Source organism: Lygodium microphyllum, chromosome 27, assembly GCF_053477565.2.
Source record: "Lygodium microphyllum isolate KBCC chromosome 27, Lygodium_microphyllum_v1.1.10, whole genome shotgun sequence".
Lineage (NCBI taxonomy): Eukaryota > Viridiplantae > Streptophyta > Polypodiopsida > Schizaeales > Lygodiaceae > Lygodium > Lygodium microphyllum.
In genome coordinates, this window is record NC_141161.1 from 24924005 (window position 1) to 24948170 (window position 24166).

At 44.1% G+C, this 24166-nt stretch overlaps 1 protein-coding gene across 1 annotated transcript in view; it reads left to right on the top strand.

Annotated features, from left to right (window-relative positions):
* The first annotated feature begins 450 nt into the window (after nt 1–450).
* The window catches only part of LOC148012143 (ADP-ribosylation factor-like), a 62795-nt gene continuing 39079 nt past the window's right edge, over nt 451–24166 (top strand). Inside the window, exon 1 of the mRNA XM_087669633.1 lies at nt 451–970. Within this exon, the coding sequence (XP_087525759.1) occupies nt 914–970 (57 nt within the window). The 5' untranslated portion in view covers nt 451–913. The remainder of the gene's footprint in view (nt 971–24166) is intronic.

Consider the following 24166-nt stretch of genomic DNA (forward strand, 5'->3'; position numbering starts at 1 on the left):
GCCGGATGATTGACTTTATTGCTCCGTGGGTAAAAAAAAATTGCTAATCCTGTTAGGGCTTCACTAAAACCAGCTTTTTTGTGAGATTTTGTGAGGGCTTGATTAGGGGTAAGAAAATCTTGCTACCACCATTCTCATGGCTCCTTCGTGGAGATTGTTAGAGGTAAGATTATAGATCAAGGAATAGTTGGAACTTTGAATACATAATGATTTGTGCTACCGACGAAATGAAACATGGGGTGTAAACTCACATATCCACAATACTGACGAAGATCATAGATCAAGGAATAGTTGGAACTTTAGATGTGTAATGATTTGTGCTACAGGCGAAATGATAGGTGGGGTGTAAACTCAGATATCCACAATACTCAACCCATACTCAAACCACTAGACTATGGTTCCATTGGCTGAAGAGTCCCAAACTTGGCCAGTGTTTTTATGAAACTGTTCATAGGTCGGAAAAGAAGGAAAGGAGGAGAGCTGGTCAGTGTTGTCTTCTGCCCTGTAGTTGCAACTTGCCGATTCTTCCTCCTTTTTATATGCCGGCTGGTCCCCGCATCACCATCATCATCGTCTGATCATCACGCAGACAGACAAGAAGGCCCTGCACAGAGACGTAGACAGAGAGAGAGAGAGAGAGAGAGAGAGAGAGAGAGAGAGAGAGAGAGGAATATAAGAGAGAGATTCGGAGCTTTGCCATCCCCGGAAACCCTATCCCGCAGCTCCTCGCCATCGCCACAGAACAAAATCCAAAGCAAAAACAGAGTGAAACCCTTGCTCTTCTCATTGTGTCCACTCCCCATCGGTTCTATCGATCGCCGCTGAATGCTCGGCGTACCTTAGCTTTCCCTATCTCACTCATTGACGCATAACACACCAAAAAAAAGGAAAGAAAGGGGGGAAAAACGCCGTTATGGGACAGACTTTCCGGAAGCTCTTCGATAACTTGTTTGGGAACAAAGAAATGCGGGTATGTGTCCCTTTTCCTGCCATCTTCATTGGGATTTGTAGCAGAGTAGTGGGATCTGTCACCATTTATGATTGGGACTTACACGCTTGGCTTCAATTGCATTCAAACTATGAAAATCCTGCATAAACACTCGCATTAAGAGAAATATGGTGTTTGCCGGTGACTGAACATTCCCATGTAGGGTGGAGTCCGATCATATCTTACTGTGAGCTTGCTTTTTTACGGAAGCAGCAGGTAAGTTACACTGATTATCATATCAGCAGGTGGATTTAAGTGCAGTGACACGAATGACTCATTTGGAGCTCACAAGATCAAGCCTATCTGTCCATCACATCAGTAAAAGAACTGCATCACAGTTGTCAAATAGAAGCTAATATGTTTGTTATGGGTCCTGACTCAAATTCTTTGGCACTGGACTGTCCATCTGATGGAATTACCATTACTTGTTGAATGTATATGACAGCAGCTAGTTATCTCTTGCAACACAGTTTGGCAGACACATTGGATCATTCCTTGAAACAATAAAACCAGCAGTTGAACAATTCATGAGACTCTGAAAGTGAACTGGTTTCAAATGGCCACATGATTTCCCCCACGCTTCAATCATGAATAATTAAATTTGGCAGAACAGTTCTCCCTTTTATTTCAAGCACATGCAGGATGCCATGACAAATTGCTTCGTTTGGCATATAGCACAGTGTGCAGTACACATTATATTGCTCTTGAAATGGGACAAAAATGTGACATTGGAAGGGCTGAAAGTAGACTGAATGTAGAGAAGTTGGATAAGGATCAGGGTAGTCTATCAAATGTTTGCCTAGACAATTTGGACTGAAACTCACTAGGATTGCTTGCCTTGTTGATTTCATCATTGAAGGACTTGCCATTGTGCCATTGCTTTGCTTGTGATGTTGCAGGTCATGAGGTTGTGCTATGTTGGTAATTCATTTGAGATATATCCATTATATGAATGGGAGATCATTAAGCATTTGTAGGTCATACTGAAAATTGTCAACAAAGGTGGTTACATACTCTATTCATGCAGGCTGGAATGCAAAAGATCAAATAGGATGTTTGTTGGCAAAGGATATTTGTTTAGATGAGCTTTGAGAGCTATTATTCAGGAATCTCCTCACCATAATGTTAGCCCGTGCAATCTTCAACAATGAGTGGGCAAGACAACCAAAGTGATCACTCTAAAAGTATTCAAGTGGTGATTTGTTTGCTTTACATGAAAAGTTCTTTTTTGATAGTCTTAAGTCGATCATCGTAAAGCTTATCTTCATTTGGTTGCAATCGGGGCACTGTTTTGTGCTGCTTATGGTTGCTCCACAATGAAATCTGACTCAACCTCAAAAGTATGTAGACTCTTCTTTTATGGCTAGGGAACCCCATAGTGTGTGATATAGAGGGTGCCAAATTTTCCTTAGTTTCTTCACCATTATGTTAGGCCATTCTTCAACAATGAGTAGCCTAGACAACCAAAGTGTTGAACCTATAAGCTACTCGTATGGTGATTTGCTGGCTTTTTATGGAAAGTTTTTTTAATGGTCTACTCATTTTTTGTTGCTTGTGGTTGCTCTACATTGAGATCATGTTAAGGGAACCTTGAGTGTTTTTTGTAGAGGGTGTCTAATTCTCAAACTGATCACAAACTCATTGCAAAAACTGACCCCAAACTGATCATAAACTCATTGCAAAAATTGACCAGCAATCAATGCAAAGATTGATCCAAAAGTGACCATGAATGGTTCTCAAAGTGATCATAAGCTGATGCAAAAGTATAGTTCCAGTGCTTGGGTGAAACTCGTACTCATCTGCATACACTAAGTAGTGGCTGTCAAAAGATGACGTACCAGTGAGATAGTAGGGTTGGCGGGAAGGAACATGGAATGAACTCAGCAAACATGGAGAAGAGAAGAGAAGAGAGAAGAAACTCTGATGAATGGAATGATGAAGTTCTGAATCATGGAGTGAATGTGATACAAGGGAACAAGGGTGCTGTAGCACAAGGAAGATGACGAAGATAGCCACAAACCACGAACCGCAATGTCCTCCTGAAGGGGTGTGAGGGTAGTGGAGAGACTGGAGAGAAGAGGTGACGGACTGAATGAATCAGTCGTAAGGAATGAATGAGAGAGTGGCCTATAAATAGGCACAGTCAGTCTAGGATGGCGCCCCTTTTTGGGGCTGCAAACCCTAAACGCAAAACGTAGAAACGCAAAAACGCAAATTGTGGGTGAAGGGTGGTGAAGGGTTTCTCAATACCCCCTCTCAGGCCCAAAAAGGGGAACAAGAGAAGAGTGAGGTGGAGATGCAATGCTACATGCTGAAGAATGCTCGTGCAATAGGTGCCACTTGGATAGTGTCCCTCGTGGGGAAATTGTTTACTTGCCCAAGCGCCCTAGTACAAAGATCATGAAAACATGCAATGCATATAAGGAATGTCGGACTTTGTGTGGTGCCGAGAACCATAAGGATATGCCCGTACTCAATCTCGGGAGGTGGCTCCATGCTGACCAAGTGACCAAGGCAAGAAGATGTAGAGAACCCCTAAGATCCAAGATTTCCACCGCAAAGGAAACTTGTAGTAAAGAACAGTAGATAGAGTGAATTGGAGAACCCGAAACTCAACCTCAGGAGAGAAGCCACTAGCTCTGTGCATCCATGTTGGAAGGAAACAAAGGCCACGTCACCAAGTCACGGTTGAACCTCAGAGGTCCAGATGTAGGTGGTACTTGAAGATCTTGGGTATCAGTAGAAGAGATGACTAGTCGAAGACAGCCACCCCAAGAAAGTAGAGGATGGGTGAAGAACTTCATGTGGAGTAGGTTCCCCCTCTGAGGTGGGAGATAGAGGAGATCTCGCTGAAGTCAAAGAAGTAGATGGCTCCTCTGAGAGCAAGGAAATAACATCCCCCTCTGAATCCCCTTCTAAAGTAGATAGGAAATTCAAAAACTCATGGATCATGGACTCTGAAATGTTTGATGATGAAGTGCCGCCAGTCGTGCTGAAGAAGGTACTGGGATGCTGAAGAGCTCCAGAGGTAGCCTCTCGAACTTGAGTGACGAGGGTGGAAAAGGGTGGGGCTCAGAATGAGCAAGAGGTGGGCAATAGTCTCTATCTCTTAGTGGAGCAGACTGGGTAGCCGAAGAAGAGGAAGGAGTCGAGCAGCCACTGTCTCTCGAAGGAGCAGACTGATGAGGAGATGGTATCAAATAATCATTGTCTCTCGATGGAGCGGACTGCAGATCCATAGGTCGTGGAAGCCACTGCACCTAAAAATAAGTGGGAGAAGACTGCCGCTGGCATTGCGACGATCTCTAGGAGATCGTTGTGCCAATCGATCCTCCATGTGCTCGAAAGGACTTAGTGCGCATCGGATGCGTCTTATTGCCTTGAGCATAGTACTCTGATAGCTGATGTAGAACGATCTCTGTGGCCCATAAAGGAGAGGTGGCACAAGGAGTGCTTGGTGGAAGATGCATATACTTTGGGGGGGTGGGGAGCAAAGGTTGAAGTCGGCAAGCATCGGTGGTGTGTCTGGTGATGCTACAATAGGAGCACCCAGTAGTTTGGATATCTGTTGGTAAACAAGCCATGGATACCAGCGTGCCTTGCTGAAGAAGGAAGAGGTCAGCCACTATGAACCACGAACCGCAATGTTCGTCTCAAGGGGTTTGAGGGCAGTGTGAAGCACGAACCACAATGTCCGTCGTCGCAAGGTGTGGGAGGGTAATGGAAGGGTTGGAAGTGAGCTACCAGTGGGAGGAGGATGTGACCAGCAGTAAGAGGTTGCAACCAGTAGAAAAACGCAGGTTAGGAGAGAGAGAGAGAGAGAGAGAGACTAAAAACGCAGGCAGAACAGCGTGCAGGAGGGAGAAAGACTAAAAACGTAGATAGCAGGTGAGAGAGACTAAAAACGTAGGCAGGACAGCCTGAGGAGAGAGAAAGACTAAAAACGTAGGCAGCAAGACTGTGATGATGTGACAGGCTGTACGACAGCAAGTCTGCATAGGAACGGCAATCGCCTGACTGAAATCAGCTCCAAACTGCGTGAAGAGGGTTGAAAATCAGGTGCCAAATGATGGAGACAGCAATGGACAACTTCGACTGAGATGTCCTCAGTGAACGGGGTGTGGGCAGTAAGCTGAAACACCTGAAATCTGCAAAAACGAGATTTTGATGCAGCAAAAGAAGAGAAGTGGAAGTCGAACCCGCCACCAGTCTTTGCCTTCACTAGAGTGGAGGATCTTTGCCGCTGTTTGAGCAGATCTTGCTCTGATACCATGTCAAAAGATGACGTACCAGTGAGACAGTAGGGTTGGCGGGGAGGAACACGGAATGAACTAGGTAAACATGGAGAAGAGAAGAGAAGAGAGAAGAAACTCTGATGAATGGAATGATGAAGTTTTGAATCATGGAGTGAATGTGATACAAGGGAATAAGGGTGCCGTAGCACAAGGAAGATGATAAAGACAGCCATGAACCACGAACCACAATGTCCTCCTGAAGGGGTGTGAGGGTAGTGGAGAGGCTGGAGAGAAGAGGTGATAAGACTGAATGAATAAGCCGTAAGGAATGAATGAGAGGGTGGCCTATAAATAGGCACAATCAGTCTAGGATGGCGCCCCTTTTTTGGGGCTGCAAATCCTAAATGCAAAACGCAGAAATGCAAAAACGTAAACTGTGGGTGAAGGGTGAAGGGTGGCGAAGGGTTTCTCAACAGTGACCTCATGGCAAACATACTGTTAGCACAGTACCTTGAATGCATGCTAAATACATCCGAGATCCACTACATACGAGAGCTGTCCACAACTAGTGGAGTGGAAGTGCTACCTCCGGTCCTCCCCCTTGAGCATTAGGCAATACTCTGGACCCTTGCTCTACTGGATCTGACTGAGACTGAACTAAAGTTGGCTCTAACTGAATGGCATCTAGGTAAAAGTGCAACAATTGAGGATGGTATGTCAAGTCATCCTCTTCAATCCACTTTGTATCTGTTGGTGGTGAAACAATGTTGAAGTTTTACCAAGAAGCATATAGATACTTTACTTCTAACTTTACTTGCCTCGAAACCTCCACTAGGTTGTAGGGCTTTTTTCCCCTTATGCATTGCGATGCTTTATACTTTCACACTGCTACGATGCCAATTTAACTAATATGCAGCATTGCATTTAGTTGACTAGCTCTTCATGTGTACCTGACATGCTAGGAGCATCGGATGCATTAGTTTTTTTTTTTTTTTTTGGGCATACTTTAGATCATTGCAATGTGACTTTGCATAGGAATTTACATATTATCAGCCATACCAAGATATAGTTTCCCATACATTACATGCGTTACGAGCAGCAGTTTTCCTTATGAGCAACACTATACGGAGCATTTGCATGACCAACATTAATACCATGAGTCCTAAACACAGTGGGCTGCATATATGCAGTGTTAGACTTGCCACTTTGTGCCCCAACATCATGCCAACATTGCTATACATGGGGTTATGCATATTACTAGCCATACCTGGATACATTGGGCCTTGCACACCACGCATTGGTTGCTGCATACCATAAGGAGTTGTGTCATACATCTCCATATGCGGTCCTTGACCCACCATAGTATGAAAACTAGTGCCACTACCAAAGTAACTTAGCTGTTCCATAATTGCATGTATGCCCTGCTGTCCAAAAAGCATTGGATTGGCACTTCCAAGTTGGTCTTGCATATGTATCAATTGCCCTACTGGCATCATTTGCTTATGCTCACTACCCACATTTGAAACATCATGCTATTGTATTGGCTCTTCCTTTGGTGTATCTTGCTGTCCCGAAGCTCTCGAAGATGATTTTCTCTTCTTGCCTTTGCTATCCTTCTTTAAGGGTTTCAAAAAGCACATAAATCGATGATCATTTGCCAATTGCATAAACATTTTAGTTGCTGTCATTAGCTGATCTTTAAAATGGTCATAAAATTCCTCTTGCTCTTACTGGTCATCAACTTCAAGAGACCTAGAAGGACCCACCTCTTGTCCCATCATTCTCAACTTGCTGTCCATCTTGCGTGCCTTGTCCAAGATTAGGCAATGCATTTTTCCCAATACTTTGCGAATTTTAAATTTGAGAGGCATGATCCTTGCTTGATTCCATCTCACTACCTGAAAACATTCTTGCTGTAATGCTCAATTGAATATAAATTCAGCACTAGAGTTGTCATGAGGACATGTATTTTTGAAACCTCACTTAACATGTGGATTAATTTTTAATCACATGGTTAAGTAAATGTTTCACATGTGAGGTTTAATTGAGGTTAGGGTAAATTTATGAGCCCAAGACGCAAGGAAATCACGAGATATCAAAGACAAAAGTTGTTATAAGTTATGCTGCACAGGTACTTGGTAATATCTGGTGTCAATCGTTGGTCTAGGTCATTCATTTGGCCATAAGTGTCAATTGTTGGTGACACCAGAGAAGTGGTGTTTAATGGTACCTAATGTCAATCTGATGGTCAAAGATGACGCAAGGATACTTGGAAATGGAAGTTGACTAGCCAATCTAATTATTGGCTAGTCAGATTATTTTTCTAGGCATTGAAATAATTATTAGATTAATTTTTAGTATTTGAAGACTGAAAATTAACATTTAATTATGGATAATGCTAGAAAAACCATTTGGGAAGGTTGCCATTTGTCCAAAATGCCCATGCAAGATTGCAAAACTTCTTTAGAGACTGGAGAGAGGCATTTTAGTGCATTTAGCTTGCAAGAGAGAGGGAAGAGATGTTGCTGGTCTGATCTGTAGTCATTGGAGGACCTTCTGAGGCAACAAGGGGCAGGAGAAGACCAATGTAGTAGGTGACAACATCTACAAGTTGTTAAGATAGGGCAGTAGCAGTAAATGACTGATTTTCTTCAGTTTGCGAAAAAAGTCTGAATTTTCTCTCTCTTCAGCATTCTCTCTCATCTCCCATCCTTTCTACAACCTTGCTCTGAAGATTATAGCATTGAGATCATCAAGGCTGAGAAATTTTTAGATTTCTCTACTGTAAACCCTAATTTTTAGATTTCTCTCTGAAGATTTCTCTACAGCTTGGGAAGTGTGCTAGAATTTGGAAGCTCCAGGACTTGGATTCAACAGGGCTGAAGCTGTTTTTGAGTCAAATTCAAGTGGAGGGACCAGCAAATTTATGAATTTGGGGCATTTTCCATCTCCATCAAAGTGGGTGAAGGCCAATTGACTACCCAAATCAAGGGGCAAATTAGACGGAAGACTTGCTAAGGGGTGCTAGTTTTGGGGCCAATAGGGTGTCCATTGTCTAACATTGTGAGTTAATTTGCATTTCTCAGTTTTGTAATAAATGTTGCTGTTGTAACTAAGTTGTAATCACGAAATTATCACTTATCCACGCAAGGAAGGTTGGTTTCAAGAGCAAAGCTTCTCACCATCAATCAAGTGTCTTTGGCCTACCAATTTGAGGGAACTGATGGTATCTCGGCAATGGAATCATGAAACCAGCCCTTCTTCTTAGAGAGGGTGGTAATTCCTTGATTAAGCAATTAATTATAACAATCAGTAAATAAACATAAATTAAAATGCACAATTTACCTCAATAATCTTGGACAATAGACATCCAATTGGCCATAAAACTGACGCTCCTTTTGGTACTTCTTTAACTTTAATTGCTAATGGATTGAGTACAAGTTGAGATTTCACAATCTCCTTTGTTGATCCAAAAGCCCCTTGTTGTATATACAATCAAGCAATTTGGGCCAATTGCCCCTTGATTTTCACTCAAGAATTGCACAAATGGAACCACCTATTGGCCAAATGTTACCCCAATTCACAATGGATAGCTTGGCATCTGAAATCCTTGTCAATTCCACGAATTTCAGGTGCTGATTTTAGTGTACGATGCCTTCTCTTGTTGAGACGGGTCCCAAGGTGGTTGCTAAACCCTAATTTTTGTAGAAATTTAGGGTTTACAATAGAGATCTTCTGCTATCCATCAAATTTGCCCAAGATCTACTCAAAATGGCTGAGAAATGCTGAGATCTCTTGAGAATGGGTTGGAGAAGGTGAGAGAAAGCCAAGATTTTCTTCATGAGAAAGCTCTAAATTCTGCATGTTACCTGCTCCAGCTTGCATCTAATGCTGTCGCCTACTGCCAGACACCTCCAAAATACTATCACTTGATTAGAAATGCTACTGCCAACCCCTAGAAGGCGACTTCTTGTTGTCCCTTGCTTGTTGAGGTCCCCAGCAGATGGCTGTCTTTTGTAACAAATTGTTGTTTTTTAATTAGAAAATGGACCACAACTCTCTCTCTCTCTCTCTCTCTCTCTCTCTCCCAAGTTGTAAACTAACTGGATGGCTGAGTTCGAATCCCCAAAAACGTTTTCTTAGTTTGCATGGGCATTTTTGCCAAGTGGTAGCCTTCTAAACCCATTTTCAACATTATTTAGCCATTTAATTAATTTTTAGAATTAAATGGCTAGAATTAATTTCAACCCTTTTGACCTTGCCTAAAATTAAATGTGCTCGTCCACAATTAAATTGGCTAGGCCATTTGCAACTTGGATTGGTCCCCAACCTCTGTTGACCCTTAGATTGACATTAATTAATTAATTAATGCTAGTCCCTAGTGTTACTACCGATACTTATTGGCCAAATAACTGTCCTAGGATCAAAATTGACACCAATTGAACCCCAAGCCCAACTAGCATAACTTATCACAACTTTTGCCTTTGACATCCACTGCATCCTTGGGGTCCTTGTCCTGTTACCATGAAATAATTGCCATGTGCATCACGTGCTAAACAACCTTGGACATTTTATTAATAACTTAATCAAATGTTATTAGCAAGATAAAAGCATCTCAATATCTCACATCCTTGTGACATTGACTGAGACATTGGAGCTTTGACAGTTTTCCACCCTTCCTAGAGTGTGCATTTTAGTGCACTATACTTTTTAGTTAGTTTTAATGTGTTCACACTGGCTGTTTGAGACATCCAGCTTAGTGCATTTCCTTTTAGTGTGGTTGGAGGCTGTATTCACACTTCGGGTGATCATTTATTTGTTGGCAAAAAGCATTTCTTGCAGTAAACTTATCGCTAGATGCTAGTCAGCCAGATTTAGGCCATCCTTTTGTAGCAGTCAGTGAGTTCTGATCATGATCAGCTATTTATAGCTGCTCCAGCTCATTGACAGCCACCTTGTCTTGAAGACTTCAGCACTCTCCATCACCCAGTGGCATTTCGCCATTAGCCAATGCTCATCTTTTCAGTCTAATGTGGTACCCTCATTGATGCTTTGGGTTGTGTGCAAGAATAGATCACTCCACTTTGTATTCAGCATTCTTTTGAGTTTAGTGCAGATTTCTTCTTCCATTCTTTGCTTTCTCTTTAGTCTCTGTCTTCCATAATCTCTCCATGTTGGTGTCCTTTGTTGCACATGGTATCATCGCCAAAAAGTTCTATGAAGAGGAGGCTATACATACTTGCTGTTTGGTGCAGATTTGTCGCAAAGAATGCTGATTTTTTTGCATTGTTCAGGCTTTCTACAAAGTGTGGGGGGCATGTACAATTTGTTTTGCAGGAGTATAGCTGATTTCTTCTCCATTCAGGCTTCTCAGTAAAACTAGCGGGCCTTCTCAAATAGGGTGGTAAATGACCTGATCAAGCACTAATTACAGCAAGCTTAAAATTCACATAAACTGAGAATACAGATGTTACCTCTTAATCTTGGACAATAGACTCCCAGTTGGCCCCAAAACTAGTGCCCATTGTGGTGTTTCTTTAGCTTCTCTTAAAATTTGGATGAAGTAAAGTGAGATTTGGCTCCAACCTCCTTCACTTTGCAATGCATGTTGCTATAAAAAATAACTAGCAAGCCTTCAATTGGATTTGCCCCTTGATCTAATAGTGAATTGGCCTCTAATTGACCCTTGGCTAATCAAAATGAACCCCAAATCCAATTGGGATGGTTGGCTTCTTGAAATTCTGGCAATTCCTCAAATTCCAGCTATTGATTCCAAGTTTTGACCCTTTAATTTCCTGGCATGGGGCTCAAGGTGACTGCTAAACTCTTGAATCCGGCACCTCCAATGGCTATAATGGCTGAGATTTGTTGAGGACCTTTGAGAAATGGCTGGAGAATGAGAGAGAAAGTTGAGGAGAGAGAAATTTCTAACTTTTGTCACGAAAGTAGGGCCTGAATAGTTGGTATATGTTCCAAACAGCAATATATGCTGCCACTTGATGCCTAAGAGCACCATAAATCCTGCCGCCATGCTGTACTTGCTGTCACCAGCATTTGGAGGGTCATAAATGCAGTTGCCTACTAGTCTTGTGCTCTCTATTAGCTGCTGCAAGACAATTTAACCAAGTAGATGTTTGAAATCTGCTCCAAACAGGTGTCTACAGTCTCTCTCTCTCTCTCTCTCTCTCTCAGCCTTCCACTTTGCTAGAATGAACCTTACAAGCCTCTACTAGTCTTCCCTTTACTTGTGTGGGTAAATTTTGCCAAGTCATAGCGTTTTAATTGAAAATTTCATCCGTTTAATTAATTTTCAGAATTGGTAATTTTGAAAATTTCAAAAGTAATAATTTTGAAAATATTTTTCAGCCCTTGTCCTTGTGCAGAAAATTTAATGTGCCCATCCACAATTAAATTGGCTAGGCCATTTTGACTCCCAAGTGGTCTTGTGCATCTTTGACTCTTGAACATATTTTGACTGTTGATACTTATTGGCCAATTAAATACCTTAAGCCAAAATGGACACCACGCACCACCTAGTATTTGACCAATATAACTTAATACAACTTTTGCCTTTGACACCCATTGATATCTTGGGATCATTGGTCTATCATTGTGACTTAATTGACTATCACATCACATGTGAACCTCACGTGTGCACATTTTATTCATGTCTTAGTCAAAATGCCAAGCACAACATTAAAATTTCACATCCTTGTGACATTCGGCATCAAAGCATAGTAGTTTGTTGTGTGTTTTGCATATTCTTTGACGAAAGATGAATCACCAGTTTTTTTGGTTTGATGATGAAGAGGACAACAACTTTGAAGACTAACACTCGCATTGGTCTAATCGTTACAACAATTGTCACGATTGTTGTGAAGATGACCAAATTATCATTTCCCTGATCGCATAGAGATTGACATTTTGATTGGTTTGGAAGATTGGAGTAGCCTTGTTCGACTCCTCTCCTTGTTTCTACACAAGCTATTGAAATACCCCGTTTGGCCATTTAGACACCAAGTGTCTATTCTTCCATCATTATGGAGGAGGATTGCCTTGATGACACCAAGTAACGCCTTTGGTTTTGTAAAGTGGAGTATATATTGAATAACTTTTATCTATGGGGATTTAGTACTACCTCGATACCTCGTCTAGTAGAGGATTCCTGTATTGGTTCCATTGTAGATCAAAGCTACTCTTTGGGATCGGCTTAATTCTCGAGTTTGATCTTTTCTTTTCATGAGTTCACAGGATCATGCCATTTTCCATGTTCATAGACTCTGAACTGCAATAGAGGTTTGGACAAAGCTTTCTTCTCTCTACTGTTGAAAACCTTTGCCCATTGAGTTACCATAGAAAAGAAACTTTGAATGCTATCTATTGATACATCTCCTTCCATGGAGGACCACATCAACAAGATGGAGTTGTGAGATGAGCTTGCATCCCTTGGCAAGAGAATTTCATATGAATATATGGCAATGATTCTTATAACTCATCTTCCATCTCTGAAGTATGATGCCTTTTGTATGAGCTTACTCACCTTCAGACTTGGGAGATCATTTTGTGGGAGAGGAACTAGTTTGGCTTGTTTTGGAGCATCAAGAGTGACTCAAGGAGATTGGAACCAGTGGATCCAACTCTACTAAAGTTTTTACTACAAATTTGAGAGGGGACAACAAGAAAACAAAGAACAAAAAGAAGCAAGAAGACAAGAAGGATGAGAAGAGTGAAAGATGAAGTGCCATGTCCACACTACAAGGGTATTCATCTTTAGGAGAAGTATTGTCAAAAGTACCCACATCTGAAGCTAAGCACCAAGGATGGTACTAAGGACTTGAAGGCTACACTAGCGACTACCATTGAATTAATCTCTTATTTGTTCATGGTTTAACGCAATTAGGGACTCATCTAGTCTTCACCCAAGATACGATCACTATTGAAGATACATTTAAGGGTACTCTGCTATGGAAAGGTACTCAAAGCAAGTGAGCTCTAGAAGCTTATAGCCCTTGCAATTTGGTCTTCACATAAGCTTGGGCTACTTTGTCATGTTGGTTATGGACACTTGAATTTTGATGTCATTCGATAGGTGTCTTGGAATAAGTTGCACCCTAGCTACTGTGGGGGCAAGTAGCATTGGTAGTCTCATCTGAAGCTTGCTTCTAGGAGGGCATCTACTTGACTTGAGTTGGTTCACACCAACTTGTGTGGTCCTAATGCACACGGCCTCCCTTGGGAAGGCCAAGTATCTAATGTTGGTGGCCGTTGATTTTTGTAGCTATTATGTGTGGCTCTACTTTCCGAAAAACAAAAGCGAGGCACATTCCAGCTTCTATGAGTGGGAGGCATTGCTGATGAAAAGTAAACTACTTTCAAAGTTTGAGGTGTTTGAGTTGACCACAATGTTGAGTTTTGTTCAAAAGCGTGATAGGTTTTGCAAGGAGCATGGGACTTAGATGGAGCACTCCCATCTGAGAATGGTGTGGTGGAGTATGCGAATTGGATCATCTCTACTATGGTTCACATCTGTCAGCTTGCCTATTTTAGGGTTGCTAGTGTGTCATCTCCTGGTTTTAAACTCTTGTCAAAGTCAGATAGACACATTGGAGCTCTAGCTTTTTTAGTGTGCATTTCTTTTGTTTTTGACGCTTTTTCAGTCTGTTAGTTGGCTTTCACCCTTGCCAGTGCCTACTTGCCTCTAGACTGCCTAGGATGCCATGTCATCATTTTTCGGATTTTTTTGTGTAGTTGGATTGCATTTATTGCAGTCGTGACTCATAGGATATTTTCAGTAGGTTGGCCAAATGTACAGGCCATTTTGGCAGGTCAGCCAAATATGGAGACATTCAGCTATTTATAGCTGATCCTCCCTACTTGGCACACATCTTTTGCAGGTTGCTCCTCTGACTCCGGCATTCTCCTCCGTCGTTGGTACTGCTGTTTCCATCATCATTCTCAGCCTAATTTGATGCCCTCAGTGATGCCTCGGGCTGCATGCAAGGACTGTTCAGTCCACACTATTGTATTCAGCATTCATTTTCAGTCAATGAAAATTTCTTCCTTCTTTTTGGGGTGTTAGGGGGGGGGTTGTGTGTGTGTGTGTGTGTATTCGTGTCCTCCTTCCATTGCGCACTCTCACTTGGTATCATAGCCAAACGAGAGGACACAGAGCTGTGTGGAGCTAAGACGACCATTTTATTGTTGAGGCGACATTGCACATTGTTGACATAGTTTCTCCAAATCAGTGTTTGCTTTGGGTGGACCATCTACATTGTTTCTTGTGCAAACCTGTAGCTGATTTCACTGTTTGATGTGTTGTCTACAGCAAATGCAAGTTTTCTGGTTCTTTTACAGGTCCTTGAAGATGTTTTATCACCAATTTGAAGGCTTTGATGACTCAAAGGATGAGGTCTCTCATCATTCCTCTGAAAGGCTTTGATGACTCATAGCATGAGGGCTCTCATCATTGCTTTGAAAGGCAGAGAGATTATTGCGCTAGCTCTCGCGAAGAACGAGAAAAATAGAGATCACCAAGTCTGTTTTTATGGCAGCCTTCTCCTCTTCCTTCCTTCCATGTTTCCCACAAGATGCGACGCCATGGTCTTAAGATGCCTCCGATGGCACCCTCAGTGCACGTGCTCGTACTTCCTTCTTTGCCCAAGGAGGACCGTTTGGATGGTTCCAACTATTCATTGTGGTCATGTAAGGTGGTGTGTATCATCGACACCTTCGACCTTTGGGAGTTTGTTTCCCATCCCGTTCCCTGTCCCGTGGAGGATCCCATAGTGGGATCTATGATGGGTCGTGTTGCCTTATGGGATCGGCTCAACTCTTGAGCTAAATCCTTTCTTTTTATGAGCTTATAGGATTCTATCCTAGTGCATGTTTGCAAATTGAAGGCTATTGTGGAGGTTTGGAAGAAGGTAGCATCTCTTTACCATTAGAAGATGTTTGCTCACCACATATCTCTTGAGAAGAAGCTTCGGATGTTCAATGTTGATGATTCTCCTTCCATGCAGTAGGACCACATTTTGGAGGACATGAGAGATGAGCTTGCATCTCTTGGATGGACTATATCTTCCAAGGACATGGCCATGATTCTATTGACTTAGCTGCCATCTCCAAAGTCGATGTGTTCTACACCAGTCTTTTGACTTTGAGGACCTAAGATATACTTCTTTGGGAAGACCTTGGCCCGCTAGTCTTGGAGCACGAGGAGTGGCTTAGAGATATAGGTACCAGTGGATCCGACTCCACAAAGGCTTTTACAAGAGGCTTGGGGGGAGGGGAGAAGGGAAAGCCCCGGGCTAAGAAACAAGAGGGCAAGAATGGCGGTTCAAAGGATTCCAATAAGAAGCCTTAAGTGCCCCTATTGTGGCAAGGGCACTCATTTTGAGGAGTATTGGTAGAAGTATCCCCATTTGAAGCCCAAGGAGGGGTCCAAGGATTCGAAGGCCACACCCGCTACCACAGAGTCTGTCATCGTACACTTGTTTGATGTGGAGGATACGGCACTTGCTTCTTCTTCTGAGAAGAAGCCTTAGGTCATGGATAGTAGGGCTTGTTTCCACATTACTTACCGCCAAGATTGGCTTCAAGACATCAGATCTGAAGGTGGAAGAGAGAATGGTAGTAGCAAAACGTGAAGCAATGTGTAGGTATGAAGTGCAGGAGTGAAAGCGACGCGCGCGCACACAGAGAGAGAGAGAGAGAGAGAGAGAGAGAGAGAGAGAGAGAGAGAGAGAGAGAGAGAGAGAGAGAGAGAGAGAGAGAGAGAGAGAGAGAGAGACTCTCTCTCTCTCTATAGGTTCCTCTTTCTTTTACGTGTAGGATTTATTGGCGATTTGTGAAGTTTACGATCATTTTCTACACGGAATCTGTGTGTGTGTGTGTGTGTGTGTGTGTGTGTGACTGACAGAGAGCAATGGATTACCAATACCAAGCGGGGATATCGTAATCAAACGAACTAAGCGACCGAGCTTATGAGAACAGACAGAGCTCTGTTTGGCAACTGTGTTACAAATGAACGAGAGAGAGAGAGAGAGAGAGAGAGAGAGAGAGAGAGAGAGAGAGAGAGAGAGAGAGAGAGAGAGATTTGGTCGGAGAGAGAGATTTGGTCGGAGAGAGAGATGCAGTCTGAAATTTCAGACACACACGGAATGGATGGCGTTGCTGCGTGCGCGTTGGGAGTTTGATCCGCGTTGTCGTCGCCTGGCCATCGTTGGCGTTGCCCGCTATCCCGTCGACGTCGCCTGACCTGCGTCACCTGCAGACGCCGTCTGACGCCTTCTGCTCGCCGCCTGCAGTCCCCTCGCCTGCCCCTGACGCCCTCCACGGCCGTTGAGTCCTCCCCCCTGCTGTCGGACGGCCCCTTGCCTGCGTCCCCCACCCGCCTGTACTCTGCCCTTTGCGCCTGCTTCTCGCCCCTTCGCCCTGCCCGTTAGGGTTTCGGCTGATAACGGACCCTGCCCTATGCCCCAGACCGTCCTGCTCTGCCGTCGACTGCCCGGCTGTTGCTCTGCCCTCCTGCCCCTTCACTGTTAGGGTTGTGCTTTGCCACCAGGGTTCTTGGGACAGGCCACGGCTGAGGCTGACAAGTAAAGCTTCGCTTTCATCAGCTGTGCGCACTGCTCTCCTGTCTAAACTGCCATTGTTCGTTGATCGCCGTCTAGTCCATGTGGTGCCATGGCGCCCCATGGCAGATTTTGAGCGTCTGCTGCAACGTGAATGCCCTGTGTGGGTTGAAGTGGAAAACTGTCCGGCTGTTTATTGGCCACTGCTAAAAGACACCATGGCCGCTGTGGGCACTGTTCTGGTCCCCCCAAGCCTAAGGGCCATGAATCGCAACCGCCTGTGTATGTTATGGGACACTGCTTGAAAAAGGCCTGCTTGGTTACGCATCAACTGCTCTGGCATGCATCCTTTACATTTTCGTTTGAAATGGGGCAACTTTGCAGGTCATTGCTTTTCATGTGGAAAATTGGGGCATTTTATGGCTGAATGCCCAGAGAAGCACCACACTTCAGATGCCGAGCATGTTGCGCAGCCCATGGAAGATATGGTGTGTGATGCGCCGTCGCAAGATGCCACCCAGCCACCTAAAGTTTTGAATAAAGGTAAACAACAGGTCTCGGGTTTGGATTCTGGTGGCAATGACTGGGTAGATGTACGCGCGAAAAAAGGCAACAGGCATGCTGCTGGCATGATGGATACTGTGCTTGTTGCCTCACCAGATTCCATGCGTACGTATATGCACAGGAAAGAAATGATGTCTTCAGAGCACTATGCTCCTGCTATGGTTTCCTATGCTCCCCGTCAACAGACAGCTAGGAGAGTGTCTTCAGATGGTCCTAAGGGTCCACCCGCTAAGCTGGCTTTTGATACTCGAGGTAAAGTCATTACCCCATGGGATTGTCGTTATCTCCGCTCCATCTCCAAGTCAGCGGATATGCCATCCACTTCCAAATCTGGTCGTCAGAACTCTTTTGCCGTGTTAGCTGATTTCTTGGATGAGGGTGTCCTAGACATTCTCGCTGAAAAGGTCTCATCGAGGCAAGCTGTGCCTCGTACCCGATCCTCTTTTGAAACCACATGAAGATAGCTACGTGGAATGTGCGAGGAATTTGTTCTCGCCACAAGTAACATGCCATGTGGACAATATTGCATGAGAATCAGTGGGATATCTTGTGTGCTATTGAGCACAAGAGTCATAGTGAAGCAGTAAAGTTGTGGATTGCCATGGTTTTCGTTTGTTCTATGCAGGGACACATGCTAGGCAGTATTCTGGTGTGCTTATGATTGTACATCAAAAATATCAGCCGGTTCTTATCAAGAATGATGTACATGGCCGCTTTGTGGTGATTGAAATTTTATTTGAAGGAGAGATCTTATGGTTACTTGGCCTCTATGCTCCGAACGATCCTCTATCTCGCTGGGAGCTTTGGCATACCTTGCAGAGTTCCTTGTCCCTTGGCAGACTGGGTTTTTTGATGGGGGATTTTAATATGTGTGTTGATTCTTTACAGTCCACATCAGAACATTTGGTAATGGATGCGCCGGAAAGACGTACGTGGCAGCAGTTGGCTTTTGCCGTTCTTAAGCAAGATCTCTGGTCTTGGCTGTATCCTTCTTCTACAGGGTTTACCTTCCATTCTGCCCAGTATGCCACAACATGGTCGCGGTTAGACCGCGTATACATCATGCAGGATGATGATTTCCTTCCTGAGATGCTTGAAATGAAAGTGTTACAACAATATGCATTGTCGGATCATTTCCCTCTGTAGCTTGAGCTCCTTGCACAACCAATTGCACCTTTCGAGCAATTTCTGGATAGACTCTCTTTGCGTTTCAACTCGTCTTATTTGAAGCATGCAATCTTCCAGGGCTATATGCAGCAATTGATTGATCGATTCTTATTGGATTTCTCATCTCAGGGCACTGCTTCCTTTCAACGATTGCTCTCCAATGTGCAGTGGGTTGCTCGCCAGTATGGGATCCATCATGCCTCTCTTTGTCGGCGGCGCCGACAAGCAGCCGAGGAACTGTTGGCTTTGGTTCGTTCTTTGCTAGTGGACACTCCCGATGACGCATTTCTGCTATCACTGGCAACGCGTCTGGCTGATCTTATTAAAGAGTTTCAGTTGAAATCCTATCAGCAGGTCAAATTGCAACATCTGACGGACACTCTACAAGACAGTGCGTGTCAGACCCATAAGTTTTTTCGAGCTCTCCATGCCTCTCCTGCTCGAGAGAATATGACGAGGCTCTAGGATGAAGAAGGTCAAATGGTTCTTGATCCGCAGATGATTGTGAATATGTGTAGAAATTATTTCCTCGACCTTCTTGGTTCTACTTCTCCGCCTTCAGGCCAAATTACTCATGCTCGTTCAGTTTTTTATGATCTGGTCCGCAATCAGGTTCCTCAAGACATGCAATCTACTCTGGAGGCAGATATTTGTGAGTCGGAGGTCATGGATGTTCTGTTACACTTGCCTAAGGATAAAAGTCCTGGCTGGGATGGTCTTACAAATGAGTTCTTTGAGTTTTTTGCCACCCAGCTCGTGAAACCTTTGACGGCTTTGTTTCAGCGGGTATGGGAAACGGGGATTATGCCTTCCTCTTGGAAAGAAGGTCTTATTAAACTGCTTACAAAAGTTCCTTCGCCATCCATGTTGAAACAATGGCGCCCAATTTCTTTGATGGGTTCTATGTATAAAATCTTTTCCAAAGTTATGGCGAATCGCCTCCATAAGCATCTTCCTGCCATTGTGCATCCTCTCCAATATGGTTTTATTAAGGGTAGAAACATTTTGCACAATGTCTTAAATGCGCAACTGGAAATTGATTATGCAAGGCATTCAAATCAGGAGGTCGTACTGGTTCAATTGGACTTGGAAAAGGCTTTTGATTATCTGGACTGGTCTTTCATTGCAGAACTTATGTCTGCTATGGGCTTTGGTGCCCGGATGTCTCGTCTGATCTACACTATTAGTGTTGCAGCATCTTCGCGGGTCATGTTGAATGGAGGCGTTACTAAGCCAATTGTCCTTGCCCGCTCTGTCAGACAGGGGTGCCCTTTGAGTCCTCTCTTCTTTGCCCTTGCGACTCATCTGGTTCTTTCGATGGTATCTCATATGGCAGCTTCTACTCAGTTGGCTGGATTGTTGCTTCCCTCTGGACAGCACTTCATTGGTCAATCCTTGGCTGATGACAGTTTTATGATTCTGCGTGCGGATAAAGATAACCTTCACAAAGCATTAGATGTTTGGGCTCTCTTTGGTCAGGCTTTTGGTCTTGGCATTAACGCCTTGAAATCGGCCATTCTCAGCTGCACGGAGTCGGATTTGCAGTCACTGGACTGGCAGGGCATGGTTGTCCCCCGTGGCTCCATTGCCAGGCATCTTGGGTACCCTTTGGGGGTTGATGTTCCCCCAAAGCAGCTATTACAGTGGATTTCACAGAAACTGGCGGCTAAGTTTCTGTATTGGAAGTCTCAAGCCTGGCCCTTCCATGTTCGCCTCAAAGTAGCCCAAACAATAATGTTGCCAATGCTTACATATTTCTTGCCATTGCTACCCTGGACTACTACGACACTGAATGATCTTACGAAGTCTATTCGTTTCATGTTATGGAAGAAGGATTCCTTGCATGCGGGTATTTCCTGGATTTCTTGGTCGCATGCATGCACCCCAAAACGCATGGGTGGAGGGGCTATTTTGGATGCCTACACTCATATGCTGGCACTCCACTGGTCTCTTTTTCGCGCCATGTGCTCGGATTGTCATCCTTGGGTCGTCATAGCCCGTTATTTTCTTGAGGATCACGGGCTTCTGCATGGTAATACCCACATCCGCAGTTCGTGGTGGCATGTTCTTAATGCAGATTCTCCGTTCTCCAGTTTTTCCTCATCTTTGCTTGCCCATTTGGTGTGTTCCTGGAGACTGGTCCTCCGGAAGTCTCAGTGGCATCCAGCGGAGGATCGTTTAGCCACTAATTCGTTTCAATTGGAATTGTTGGCAGTCTCGTGGTTAATTTCGTGGGACGGTAAACATGAGCTTCGACCACAATTCAACCGTATGGCACGTTTGGGCTTAACTTCGGTCACGGATGCTACTCTTCCCAGTCGCAATGTGTTCATGTCGTTTCGTACAGCCAGGAGGCTTTTCAGGATCCCTCGTGGATACAGGTATTTATGGGAACAGCTTTTGAGGGTGCTTCAGAGCAGACAACCCTTTCCCGCCCTTGCTACGGATCGTCCCTGGCAGGATTGGGACTTTGCAGGCTGGCTGAATTTAGAAAAGGCTTCAGCTAACCATGTGTATCATCTTCTGATTAAAGATCATCAATGGCTGGTTAATAAAGCTAATATTCTATGGGGATTGCATAAATCCTGGTCATGGTAGAGGGTAATTGTGATGGAGGGCTGGTCAAATAAGACATCATTCAAATATAAGGTCTTTCTTTGGAGGGTGATGATTGGTGGTCTTCCGCTTGCTTCAGCTCTTTCAAAGCGCCGAATCTCCAATGGCAACTGTTTCTTTTGCATCATCACTGTGGAATCCGCCCGTCATCGTTTTATTTCTTGCCCCCTTGCTCAGAAAATCTGGTCATTCTTGTCAGCCGTCTGGCGAGCGGTGGTTGGGTTCTCGCTTTGCCCGTTTGATTGGGTTTTCGCACAGCCCAAATATCCCACACCGACACAGCTACATATGCAGATCTTGTTTCACTTTCTTCGATATTGGGGCTGTTGGCACAACTGGACCATTCTGAAGTGAGTGATGCGCTGCGGAGATGCAATGTCCGGCGATGAAATGTCAGGTAAAGAGCAAAACACGTGAGCAACAACAGCGAGTGAGAGCGAGAGATGCAAGATGTTCTTGGGTACAATTGGAGTGTGTACCACTTTAGGTTTTTTAGATAGATATATATGAAAGTACAAGTGTGCTAAGGGTGCGTTCACACCCGTGCACATATAAAAGGCACGATGGCCCTTTATTCCCAACAACCTCCCACCTAAAGGCAATGTGCCTTAAGAGGAGAAAAGAATCAGCTAAGTCTAAGTATGTACAAAGCTGAAATACATATATCTATCCAACTCCCATCATCTGTCGGCAATGAGCAAACCGCTCTGCTGGAAGACCCTTCGTGAGAAGATCTGCAGGATTATCATCTGTATGCACTTTGACAAGCTCAATGCTCTTGCTGTCAAGTACATCTTTGATGAAGTGATACTTCACCTGTATGTGCTTCGTCTTTGCATGAAAGACGGGATTCCGTGCTAGCATGATAGCACTTTGACTATCACAATGAAGAACGGGTAACTCTGTAATGCCAAGATCTCCCACCAGACGTGAAAGCCATAAAGCCTCCTTGCATGCCTCAGTAGCAGCCACATACTCTGCCTCTGTAGTAGACAATGCAATACACTTCTGTAGCCTGGAGATCCAAGAGACTGCTCCTCCTATGAAGGTAAACACATATCCAGAAGTGGACTTTCTACAGTCCGCATGACCAGCATAGTCTGCATCCGTAAAGCCAACGATAGATGCTTTCTGCTTTCCAAAGCAGATGCACAAATCACTTGTGCCTTTGAGGTATCTCATAATACCTTTCACTGCTTTCCAATGCTTTTTGCCAGGGTTTGCCATATATCTGCTAACCACTTCCACTGCAAAGGCAATGTCAGGACGTGTAGCAACCATAGCATACATCAAGCTGCCAACAGCTGAAGCATATGGAATCTTGGCCATTTCAGCCTTCTCATCATCAGATGTAGGGCTGTCCTCTGCACTGAGTTTCACATATGGAGGCAATGGAACACCAATTGGTTTCCCCCCCTCCATATTGAAACGCTGCAAAACCTTAGAGACATACTCCTGTTGAGATAGAAAGAGTAATCCTTTGGACCTATCTTTGAGTATTCGCATGCCAAGAATGTGATTTGCATCACCAAGATCCTTCATGTCAAAGCTGCCATGAAGACTTTGCTTCAACGAATCCAAGGCATGAGTATCCCTGCCAGCAATCAGCATGTCATCAACATACAGAACCAAGATAATTAGGCTGCCATCTGCGGCCTTCTTGGTGTACAAACAGTGATCCACTTGACTTCTTTGAAAACCTTGAGACTGCATAAATGTATCAAACTTATGATACCATTCTCTTGGTGCTTGCTTCAGCCCATACAAACTCCGTTTGAGCTTACATACCATCTTCTCTTTGCCTTTAGCCACAAACCCTTCAGGCTGCTACATATATATGTCTTCATGCAGATCACCATGTAAAAATGCAGTCTTTACATCCATCTGTATGAGCTCCATATCTTCAGCTGCAACCAAGCCCAAAATGGTTCTCAATGTAGTCATTTTGACTACAGGAGAGAAGATCTCATCAAAATCAACTCCATGTTCCTGCTTGTACCCCTTAGCAACCAATCTGGCTTTGTACTTTGGCGAGGAACCAGAAGTGACCTTCATCTTATAAACCCATTTGCATGGAAGCGTTTTCTGCCCTTTAGGCAACTGCACCAAGTCCCAAGTGCCGTTTTTCTCAAGAGATTCCATCTCTGACAGCATGGCTTTATACCATTTCTTGCTGTCCTGTCTGTCCATTGCTTCCTTGAAGCATGACGGCTCACCACAGTCAGTGATCATGACATAATCAGCCACATTATTTACACCAGGAACGAATCTGTCAGGCTGTCTAGTAGCCCTAGACGATCTCCTAACCCAATGATCATTGTTTGCTGGCTGTTCAGCCTGCATATTATCATTTACAGCTTGCTGTCTTGGCATTTCAGCCTGCAAATCAACATTAACAGCTTGCTGTCCTGGCTGTTCCTGCACATTTAGTGGCTCATCATTATGGGCAATGGCTGGCTGATCATTTCCAGCATCATTTTCTGCATTCGCAGGTTCATTTACAGCAGGTATTTGCTACTGTACTGCGGGCACATTTTGCTGTCCAAAAGGTACTTCTTCCCGGAATACTACCCTACGAACCTCCTCAGTCTTTTCGGGCTGTTTATGCATGCGACCTTCCTGGAAGATAACATCATTGCTGCGCACTGTTTTCCTTTTCACGGGATCCCACAATCTATACCCCATTTCACCCTCGTCACCATATCCTAGGAATATGCATTTATAGGACTTTGGCTCAAGTTTGCTGCGGTTTTCCTTACGAATGTGCACAAAAGCCTCGCAGCCAAACACTCGTAAATGAGCATAAGAAGGTGGCTTGCCCGACCACGCTTCCTGAGGGACTCCCCCCCCAAAGACCTGTTTGGTGACCGATTGATCAAGTGAACGGCTGTCATAACAGCCTCTGCCCAAAAACCATGGGGTAATGCAGCATGAGACAGCATAGTACGGACTTTATCCTGTATAGTCCTGTTCATACGCTCTGCAACTCCATTCTGGGGTGGATTATGAGGGGCAGTGAGCTC